The sequence below is a fragment of the Amblyomma americanum genome, chromosome 5, assembly GCF_052857255.1.
Source record: "Amblyomma americanum isolate KBUSLIRL-KWMA chromosome 5, ASM5285725v1, whole genome shotgun sequence".
Taxonomy (NCBI): Eukaryota; Metazoa; Arthropoda; class Arachnida; order Ixodida; family Ixodidae; genus Amblyomma; species Amblyomma americanum.
In genome coordinates, this window is record NC_135501.1 from 144,299,366 (window position 1) to 144,311,171 (window position 11,806).

The 11,806-nt window shown below is 46.3% G+C and overlaps 1 protein-coding gene across 1 annotated transcript; it reads right to left on the reverse strand.

The window, feature by feature from the left end:
- Window positions 1–525: 525 nt before the first annotated feature.
- On the reverse strand, window positions 526–11,449 carry LOC144135123 (juvenile hormone acid O-methyltransferase-like). The gene is made up of 5 exons (XM_077667873.1): window positions 11,314–11,449; window positions 7,727–7,961; window positions 5,056–5,386; window positions 2,645–2,801; window positions 526–769 (listed from the first exon to the last, which is right to left on the reverse strand). The coding sequence occupies exons 2-5, from the start codon at window positions 7,954–7,956 to the stop codon at window positions 606–608; spliced, it is 882 nt and encodes a 293-aa protein (XP_077523999.1). The 5' UTR covers window positions 7,957–7,961; window positions 11,314–11,449; the 3' UTR covers window positions 526–605.
- Between the last annotated feature and the right edge of the window lie 357 nt (window positions 11,450–11,806).

An 11,806-nucleotide genomic window follows, 5' to 3' on the forward strand; every position in this document is an offset into this window, starting at 1 on the left:
AATAAAGTTGTTCATTAAAGCTCTCTGGTTTGTAGAGCCTTAGTAAAAAATCTACAGCCTAAGGGGCTAAAGCTATATAGCAGGGCTATCTAGCATATTTTGCAGTAGTAAGCTTGGGAGGGCTGAGGACGTACAGACGCGGACATAAGTAAATGGAGCACACAATCCCGTTTCAATTACAATCGCGCCTTTCCTACAGAAGATCAGGAAACATTATTTCTTCATGAGAAAGCGAAATATCGCCTACTACTAGCTTGCACATACCACACTTGCCAGTCTCATTTAGGAAGCGAGTGAAAAATGTTAGAAGACCATAGCATGCTCTGCTTACTTTTGGTCGCGCCTGTACGTTCCTCGCGCCTCAGAGAGATCAGGGTCGCTGAGAATAACAAGCGAACCACGACGCAGTCCTTAGAGGCAAAACCCATTGGCCTATATATTTTTCTCAAAGGCTTCACATTCACTGGGAGGTAACTTCACCATCGTCCCTAGCAAACAAGAAACACACGAAGAGAAACTGTGACGGATATTTTGTTCATTTTTTTCCAACAAAGATATGAAGGCAGCCGGCACAAAGCGGTCTGAAAACTCAATTAACTTGACGGTTAAGGTTTGTAGGCATGCACGGAGTAGTAGGCGAATGGCAGCGCGCTCTTCTCGTAGTAAGCCGAACGCCAATCTGGCACGTGTTTCCTGGCGTCTGCTATGAAAGCTGCCTTCTCATCCTCCGGCAGAATCGGCAGCACCGGATTGGCCATCAGGAACATTTCTGCGGGAGAAACATAGAAATAACAGTTAGCACGCGAAACAAATCAGACTACTTTCGGTGCAAACAAAAACATATACAAAGCACGTGGATTTTCCTGCATATTGGCCTAATAAACACCAATACACACTAATACACCAGCCGCACTACCCTAATTGCCCTTCTTAATACGCGGATATGGATCGCTGTCTCTTCTTTTTCCCCGCCGCTCTTACCTCCCCCCATCGGACACCCCCTTTACCTGTGTCAACTGGTTGGCGGACCCCAAAGAGGATCTACATCGAGTCATGGGACGGCTTGCCGTCGATATCCTAGGCGTCTAAGTTAAGACAACTAATAAAAAGTGTTTTCCTTCTCCCTCTTAGCGGGACATCAGCGCCATACTGTACCGCGGTTCCCACCGAGCATAAATAGCCCGTAAAAGGATTTCAATTGCAAATTTACACCTATAGAATGCGTTATTTGATGGCAGTAAGGCTGTGTCTTACGGAAATGACAATTACACCTTCCCGGATCTATTTTTTACCCTTACAGGGGTCCAAAGTGCGGGCACTCTTACAGTCTAAAAGCATCAGAAAACTGCTCTGAAATGCATTCTGCGTAGCAAGTACCGCTCGGATGTCAATGCAAGAAACAAGCCTTAAGGAAGAAGTGCTTCTATTTCAGTAGTTTATTGCTCGACAGTTTGACCGTGAACCAGTCAAAAACTGCACTTCTGAAAGCCTCTGCAAAACTGGATCTACAGAGCAGTATCTAATGTCAGAAATTAGCCTTTATGCACCAAGAGCGATTATACTGATGTGCATCAGGGCTTCTTAACGCGATCGCGTGTCCTAATCTTCAAGCTCGGCTAGCCTCACGTTTCGCGCGCACTCTGTCGACATCGGGTGGACGTGCGATTACGAGCCCAACGCTCCGAAAACGCACCTCGTACGCTGCTTGCAGAGCGGAAGTGACAGCCCGCAAATGCGCAGCCGTTTGAACACAGGGGGTATGGGCGGTGCCCTCAAATTTCACGGACAAAATTTGTTGGGGACACTTAAGCTTCGTCTTAAGGGTGCGACGTGACAGCGTGATGGGTTAATTCCCGTATATACAAAAGGTTATTTTCTACTTTAGATTTAGATACGCCGGATTTTGTGGTGAACGGGGCCTTTTACGCTACTGCGTTAAAAGCTGACGTTTACGCCCCGCTACTTGATGCGGGAAACTCGGACGTGCCAGGATCGCTTGTCAAAAGCACAAGTACGAACCGCGGAGAGTGACCGTCTGCGTAGGCATGGTGAGCAGTTATAAAGAAGACCCGGTAGCAGTTTTATAGCGGATGCACCCCTAGGCTATTCAGTGAAGGAAGGGATAAAAGAGGCAGCGATTTAAATCATCTCACAACGTTTATGCTATCTCTGTCGCAATTTCGCTACTTTTACATTGACCGTAAGCGTTTTAATTTTTTATCATTTCTCTTTCCCGATGCACTTGATCTCAAAAGATGCATTAAGATCAAGAAATTTTTGCAGAGCATTAAGGCATGACATTTGCTTTCCAGAGACATTTAGCTGTCCCGAACACTTGAGGAGACACTTACGCTACGCCTTAAGGGTATGATGCGATAGGTTGATTCGGTGGCATGGGGTACTCTTTGTGCATTACTTCGCAGACATGGATATGCTCCTTTCTTTTTCCGTCACATAAATGTTTACCCTACGTTTAAGAGTAGAATGCTATAGCATATTAGAGATACCTTTCACGGAAGTACTCCATCGCTGTCACCTAGTTCCTGCCTACGTGATCAAATATGCAGAAGCGGCCATTCATTCTTTAAAATTTCACATATACTTCCATATATACTTTCCATATATATATTTCATATATACTTGCCGGCCGCATTTTCCGTATTCAAGAAGGAAGTTTCACGGTGCTGGATATCTAATGTAATTATTACTAGACCGGTGGAGCGGAAGAGGTTCTCCATGTAGGACTTCATTTCCGCCGCATCGACGATGTCGTGAGTCTTTGGTACGGCACCTTCGAGGACCTGTAAAAAGTAATTGGTAGTATTCTTTTACAAGTAAACAAAAGTTCTAGGCACGCAAAAAAAAAAAAACTCCGGAGAACTACGGCAGGAACGGAGGTGCTGTCGCCTTAACTCTTTTCTACTTTCCTCATACATGTGCGCTCAAGGCACTGATGCCGTTCAACAGGATAATTGGGGCACAACACAGCGTTAATTGAAGCGATAAAGGAAGCGGTCCTCAAATCTCGCTTTCCATTCGTATATTTACTTAGTTCAAAGATGTATCATAATAAATGCGAATTTCACAAAACATTGTTTCCTAAACAAATCTTAGATCCAGGCTTTATTCTTTCGCACTTCTTTCATATCAGTGCCGTGATTTCATATTAAGTACTCTGATAAAGCAGTGACCACTTGGCATCACTTAAATAATTGCCGGCTTTCAAATGGCCATTTCCTCTAGCCAGTGTACAGGAATTAACGAATTCATCTTTTTGTGCTTAACATATTATGTACGAGCTATTTAGAAAATGACAGCCTAAGAACTCACGCCAGAGTTACGTTAGGTGCACCTAGCTAAGGAGAAAAAATACGGCAAGTTAAAATACAGAGCTGCTGTTCTTCAAAATAGTAAAATGCATTTATGTTTAATTATGCTTTTTGAGAATAGGATGATTGCGAGGCTAATAATAATGGAGATTATTTTTGTGCTGTTGAAACAGTGATAACATGTTCATGTACGAAAGCGGGTGCACTTTTTTTACAAATGAATTGATGCCGATGGCATGATACTTCAGATTAGGGCTTTCGATAGCATGGCAATGCGTGAGAATGAAAATGCCCCACAATGACTCCATATTTGTGCTACCCTTGAGATTGACACAGACTATATATAACTAGATGACAATATTTTACATTTCAATACTACTCAAGGTACCAATGAACGTCATGTCGCAGTTAATATAGAAGAGCTAAGTTTCTGTAACTCATGAATCTTATGACAGCCTGTGCGTTTAGAAACCTCTGAGCCAATTTTACGCGGTCTTTACCTGCCTGCGAAAAGCATGCGAAACTGCGTTGTCTTCAACTCAGATGAAAGATGATGTTGTACACATTCGTTCGTGAAATTTTGTTCAATATTATATAGGATGTGAAAACAATTATAACTGCTGCATAAAGACAGAAGCCTGCCAGACTGGGACCTTTGTCATGTTTGTGAGAATATTGTTGTTTTGTAGGTGTTAAAAGTTTTTCAAGAGCGCTGTTCTCCGGAAAAATTGGAAGAGGCGGCGGTCTTGCAATTTATGTGAAAGACTGCTACACGCCTACTGTAATTGAAGAGTTTTCGATAATAACTCCCAGTTATGAGTGCCTTTCTATATCCTTGTCACACGTTATTATTGTTGCAATGTACCGACTCTTTTTTCAATTTATGGAGCGCCTGCCTGACTATTTAGCTCCTATGAAACTTCCTTTTACACTTATGGGCGATGTAAATATAAATCTGATGGCTACAGATTCCAATACATGCGAATTTAAGAGTATCTTGTCATCTTATGCTTGCTGCAGCTACATAGCTTTGCCCACAGGGTGACTACGGAGACAGGCACTCTGCAAGATGTATGCATAGCTAATCAGATGGCCTCAGAGCCCCTATCGGGTGTGCTAACTGCGGATATTAGCGACCACCTGCCTGTATTGTTTTATTCCCGTTAAACTAAATAAGAGAACTCTAAACAAAGATGTACACAATTACAGAGACATCAATGACCCCTGCCTTCTTAGATTTAAAACTAATTGATAGCCCAACTTGGGATATCAACATAATTTATGATGCAAATGAGGCCTGTGCCGCATTCCTCAAGCTCTTTCTTGCGTGTTATAACGATGCCTTCCCTCTACGTGTAAGAATGTTTTATCGAAAGAAGTATAAAGAGCTCTGGATGACAAAATCACTGTACCAACGCATTCGGATGAGGAGTAACATGCACCATGCTTTTATTAAGAGCCGTGACGTGGCTGTACTAAAAGAATTTAAGAAGTTTAGAGATACACTTAATACCAATCTTAAAGCCGCCAAGACTAACTACGAAAAGGGTGACAAACTTCTTGTCTATATATTTCAGGCTAGCTAGCGAAATGGAAAGCAATGCAAGAAAAACTAATGCAGAAATTTATACCGCTTCCAGTAAAAAAAAACTTATATCACCCGAGAAGCAATAAAAAACTGCTGTAAGTGTCCCATAACTTGTGCACTTTCGGCTATGGCACTCACGTCGGAGTATTTTGTCCAAGGCGCGAGCTTGGCTATCCGCCGAAAGAACTCGAAAATGTCGCAGCGGCCCAAGAAGGTAAGCAAGCACTCTCCACCAGGCGCCATAAGGCGGGAAATGTTGGCGAATGCAAGGGCCTGATCCTTCAACCAGTGCAGGGTCCTCAGGCTGTACACGCGCTGGAATGCACCGTGCTCTGCCAGGAAATCTGTGACGTCCAAGCCGATGTCCATCTGGCGGTACTCGATCTTGGGGTGAGCGAAGTGCTCTCGGGCATACTCGACCATCTTCGCTGAGTAGTCGACGGCGAGGAGCCTTCGGCACGGGGAACACCTGTCGATTCAAACAGAATGCACGCATTTCTGCTCATGAGGGCGTGTATTATTATATGCAAAACTCTCTGGTCTTTCACACCAGAGGCCTAACCTACCTCTTAGGTTGCTTCTCTGGGGATGTTTGGTGCATTTTTTTTTCTCGTGGTCAATGACCCCGACGTCGCATTTTCTGCAACTCGAGTTCCTTAACACTATTCCGTTAAAATGTGTGTTTGCCCGACACCCCCATAGTAGGAGAACATAGACCTCAATGCCATCTCAATACTACTGTGCGCACTGGTGGTGAAATAGTGGTGAAGTAGGGTCAGATATCAGTACCTACCGATTTCAGGTCCACCGAAGTGCGGGCCGCCCCCTTCAAGGTCAGTCACCCAAGTTCAGACTCTTCTTCACGGTGACCAGAGTTATAGGGACGCTATACACAGGTAGGACGCAGCAGTTGCGGCAAGCGGCGGCTCGTTCTCTCAATTCGTGGTCATCTGGCCGCCAGGGCCGCCGACCTTCAATGGCGAGGCGTTGGAGGACGCCTAGAGATTACTTGACCAATTCTTAGTAGGTGCCAGACCCGATGGACTTGTTGTGAGAAGCGCAGAGAAATCTACTGTGATATAACAGTCTTGGAGCTGCTGGTGACCACCAAAACTACTACGTCACAGTTGTGTACTACTCGGACCATAAGCACAGCGATCGTGATTGCTTGTCGTGTGCACCGACTGATGCTGTCCCAACCGGCATCGAAACTGACATCGCGTTTCTTGCTGTCGCCTCGACGTCTGAAATGACCCATCATCTATGGACTGAGTCCGAGTTACACCCCTCTCTCACCGAGGATCTCGAAGGCCTTGACGCCGCTCGTTCAAATGCTTTCGTCTGAGCTTTCTGCTCTTACAGCCTCGGGGATCATATAGCAGAGGAGTTTCGCACATAACAATGAAACCTTTCTGCTGGTTGCACCATCCCAGTTCCGACCAGAAATATAGCTCGCAAGCCACGACGAAGCTTCGGCCAGCCATATGGTTGCCAATCGCACTTTTGCACGCATTCGTGACAATTACTCTTTTCCAAAGCTGTTTTTTTTTTGTTCGTCCAGCCCTACCAATGTGCATGCATTCAGCGTCTCCCGGCGGCGAATGACGCCACCCGCGAAACCCGCAGGGCTTCTCCAGCCAAAACCCACTACTTACAGCCCATTTCCAACAAAATGAGAATGGGCCTGCGTCATTATCTTGGAACAAATGGATTGCACATATGCCCTTGATACTTGATATGTGTCGATCTTGGGCATAACACGGGGGACGAATTTCTCCCGAATGTAACGTTTGCCTAGAATGAGGCCGAGCAAGAGACGACCCGACTGAACCCTTTCCAGCTGATGTGTGGTCGAACTTCTCCGCTAAGCTGGACGGTATGCAACTCGCTGGTAGCGGCAAAAATGACACCGACGCTTAAACTGACGTCGACCTATTCGTCCAGCTGACTGAAGAAGCCCGCTAGCAACACCTCCAAGCCCGTCGGTACAGCCTCCGATGCCGAAACGTCCAGTATGAGTCTGGTAATTTGATGTGCGTATGGACACGCGTGCGCCACCGAGGGCTCTCTTAAGAGGGCTCTCCTAAACGTGCGAGGTAGTTAGTGTATCAGAAACGTGAACTATGAAGCTGTACCCCGGGAACAAAAATCCTCACCACAGTGGCGCCATCCACCCGCGAACGCCTACGTGGTTTTCATGAAACCGTACCGTGAAAAGCTGCAACCCGCTGTGTTGCCAGCTTTACAGTACTCTATGCATTTCGCCTCCTACAGTGCACATTCTTTTAATTATGGGCCTTCTATTGGTTGCCAGAGTAGAATCGCCGCATTCGGGGACGAGTAATCACGCGTGCTGATAGAGAGCAAACGACGAGGACAAATTGTGTGGCAGTGCGCCAGCCACCTTGTTGGAGTACAGAGTTGTTCGTGCTGTCTCAGTGCATCCGCAACTAGTATTCGTTACAACCTCGTAATTCTTTATCGATGTTTACGGTGCGATACTGGGCGGTCGCTCAGCGCGTCTTTCAATTATCGTAGAGACGATGTTAGGAAATCAAGTATAGTGATCTATATAACTTCGTACTGTCGCCGACTGTGAAACGTACTTTCCATAAATAAAATGCGACCGAATTCGAGTGGTTACAGGCGTCAAGACTACTTCGCTGCTCTGTCCTCATTTTGTTACCTTCTTTCTCATTTTCGGCACCAGACCCATGAGGGATAAGTACACGAGAACACGAGATACACGAGAACCGAGTCCAGCAGCCGAGGCCGCTTTCACGAACTCGATTTAAGCAGCACCTCTCACCTGGGTAGAATGTGCTCTCTGGTGACGTCCCCCGTTCCGCACCCGATGTCTAGGAACTGCTGCTGAGGGTCGCTGGCCGGGTTCTTCCACTCGAACAAGCGCAGGGAATCGAGAAAGGGCTTCATGGTTAGCGAAATCTTGCTCGCATATACGTTGGGAGCGTCCTCCGTTAGAAACGGCCCTTGAATTGCTGAGGAAGAGTTTCGTTCATCCACTGCGTCCGACTGCATTCTTACTGCAACATTGCAGAAGCGGTGAAAAGACGGCGGCACCGCTATAGCGGGCTGTGGTATGCATGGTAACATTCCTGGTTCTCTTCAAATTTGTCTGTCTCTGTGATTTCGCCGTAAAACAACGAACCAGTGGTTTGCCTATAACCCAAATGGCAACTTACCCACGGTCGTCGTGCTCACTCACAGCGCGTTAATTATAACTTTACGCCCAACCTGCCCTTTCGGTTGCGTCTCAAATTTTTCTTTCTTTGAACAATGAGAAATCTGAAAGGAATCAATGTATCACTCGACTTCTGTGCAGTCCTTGCGCTAGACAAAAATTCGTCTATTTGCACCGCTGATCAGCCCAACATGCAACCTACTCTAAAGTGCATCACTTCATGTACAAAATGGAACTGAGTCGATCTCGCCGTTCAGAGAATATATATGCATGAAATGCATTTAAGCTGAGCCGTAGTGAAATGTGGCGTGGTACACAGATGGTGTCAGTCTCACTACATGCTTCACAGCCTCCTTCACCATACAAGATTTTTAGCTAAAGAGCATTTTCGGCTTCACTTTCGCCGATTCCAATAAGTGACCAGCGCCGGTAACATGCCCAGGATGAAGAGGTGGCTCTAGCACGCGCTACACTACATTTTGGGACCTACGTTCCAGCTGGACGCCGCCATCGCTTCGCCGACCCCATGTTCAGCAACTGCAATAAATGCGGCAGGAGTCATGCGGCTATTGTAGTCCTAACAACAAATGACCCGTAGTCGTACTGGGGGATCGGCCAACAATCGGATAACAGAGAAAGGCAAAACTGACACCGCGTGTTAGTGCCACATCCTCTTCTTTGCACCTGTCGAGTTCTGGTCACGCCAGCCGCTACAGGTGCTTCAGGCGCCGCCTCGTTCGCTTCTTCTATTCGTATGGGCGGCGCGTTCAACTCATCTCGATACACTGAATCAGTCCTTCACCGTGTTTGAAGCACCGAACCCCCGCCCGCTATTCAGCGGCACCGCCACGGTGGTTGAGTGGTTAGTGCCCTCGGATACGAAACCAGAGGAGGAGGAAAAATTATGTACAAGGCCAGCATCAAGGCCCATGAGAAAGAGCGCTTGCTCCGCAAAGGCCCGCAAGGGATCCGCCCAGCCTGAGGTAAGCCAAACGCTCCAGGTATGAGGGGGAGGGTAAGGAAATTAAATCACTGTTACATATGTACAGAATGTCTTCTATGTTAATGTTCCTATTGCGCTGAACGGCCGAGTTTTCCGTGCTTTAGAGAAAGCGAAGAGCACAGGAGAACAGCACTGACACGTGTTGTCATGATAGGCGGATAGACATTCATGACGAGGAAAACAAAAAAAAGAGCTCAGCCTTTCCACATCCTGCCTGCATCTAACCACAGTCTGTTGTATGTTCACCAAGAGAAATAAATAGGTGTCAGCTGTGTCTCTCGTTGCAGCCAGGGAGACTCGACGAGATTACAAAACATCGCACTTGCTCGTCCCGCTCACGGTACGTGCCAACCGCGTCATTCAATAATTGCTCAACAGTGGGTGTCGTAAAAGGACAGGCGATGCTATAATGCAGGCTGTAAAGAATGCGCTGACACTAGAACGGGCAGAGTGAACTGTCTCCTAAAACTGTCTCGTGCACTCTCTGACCAGGCTTTGCTTGACAGGCTACATATACCACACGACGTATAGCACATTACAGGACCGAGAGCGGATATCTCAACTATGGCTCCCCGCCACATTAGTCTACCCTCTCCATAAGAAAATGGATAAAAAAGAACACAAGGGCCGGCGATGTCAGTGCACGTTAAAGATCATCAGGCGCTTGAAATTATTTCGGAGGCCTCTACTATAAGGCACCTTTTTTTTATAACGTTATCATCTCAGGGCGTAAAGGGAGTTGGGAAAGTCCAAATAAAAAAATAGGTGGTGGTAAATAAATTAGGAAAGGTGGGCAGACCTAATCAAGGCGAGGAGGGAGCTGTGATGTGGTCCCTGAGTATAAGATACATGAAGACGGGTTGTTCGACGGGAAATCCGCTGCTTCCAGCTGCTGAATTCTACTTGGCTTCCCCTAGGGCTCAGTTCGATTGCCCACCGAGATAAGTGAGGCAGTTAGTGCGTCATTTCCTTTTCTAAAGCCAATTTTCATATATCTGAAGAGCGGCGCGGACGCGTGCCCTAGAGCGCCATTACGGTGGCGTATACTACGTGGACATTGCTGCTAATGTCCACGTATGTGGAAATTATGATTTCTAATGGTTCATAAGGAAACTCCAGTAAAAGTCGAAACCGGAGAATTGGCCTTATGTAAGAAGTCGCGGCAGTGGCTGCAAAGAGTCCTGCCTTCAGTTGCTAAAAAATTGTAGGTACTGCGTATCTGATTATTCGAAAAGGGTAGCTCACGCTTTTAAACATTTAGATTCAACCTCGAATCTCGTGAAATGTCGAGAAACCGCTAGAAACCCTGGGTGTTCTATGTAACAAAGAAACAGTTCCAATTGATTTCTGAGTTTGTTTTTCCTTTCTGCTAGAATAACCTGCTGAAATACGTGACGGAAGCCAACAGTCACCGAAAAACCGACGAGCGTAGGGGATTTTTTTTTTAATTTCTGGTATTAATTACTCTTAAATTAGCAGTGTGATTATTTTATGCTTGAAGATAACTGATAACAAAGCAGCAGAAGAAACAAACTCAGGACGCCGGCGGGATCCGAACCCACGACGTCCGAATACCGCGTCCGGTGCCCCACCAACTGAGCTACAGCGACGGCTGCCCAATCATCGGCTTTTGGAGGTATTTATGTGTAGTGTAAACGAACCTTGAGAATGTTCACCAGCACCACCTGTTCATAGCCGCGGACGTAGCACGTTCTGTATTACTGCGATTGCCACGTAGGAACGTGATGGAATGGTCAGGGCGGAAGCTGTGCGATAGCCCCCTTGTGCTACAAATCACATCAAGACTGCCAGATTCGAGGTCTTCGTTAAGCTACGGAGCAGAAAAGAGAAAGGAAAAGAGATTCTCTTTTCCCGTCCGAAATCTCCACAGAATATGCTCCAAAAACGCAGAATTCCTCTCTTCCCCGTCCAACTGCAGTGCACGGTATACAACCGAAGCATCATTCTATACTTTAGCTCGCTGCCTTTTCTCATCCATTCCCAGTGGGCACTAAAACATTGGACGACCTATAGAGCTTCGGGACGTCCATAGGACGTCCATAAGAATTTCAATGCCCCTTGGGTTTCTATGTCTTTATAGTGCGCACCCAGAACACCAGCACGGTCTATGCGCGATCCCAGAACTGACGGAAAAGAAGCCAGGAAAGGTGGGATGGAAATGTTACTTTACCTGAAAGAAATTTGACGAGAGGGAACCTCAAGAGATCAAGTTTAAAGTAACGACAGTGCAAAAAATCTCAATTTGAGATGTAAAATAGTAGACGTCTACGCGACTCGCGGACGAGCTGCAGTCTGGAACGACAGATGGCCGGAAACTGGAGGTGACGCCAGCACCCTAGCCATAATATAGTTTGACGCCTGTGAAGAACAGAACAAAAAAATGGACAAACACTGTCAGGCACGGGCTCTCAGAACGAAAGAATAACAAAAGATGGAATGTGACATATAGTCTAAACTCGCCTGTGAATTATACAACACAGTCGGACAGGCAACGTCCTTTAAATAAACGGTTGTTATCAAACGCGATCCCAGCTGCGGTTTGGCGAACTCCTGGCTCTGTCCAGTTTTACCGTTCGTGACCTTTAATAGGGCAGTTGAAGATGTCAGCTTAAAACAAATTCAGTAAAGCGCGTCGAGCCATATAGATTACAAATTGACACGGG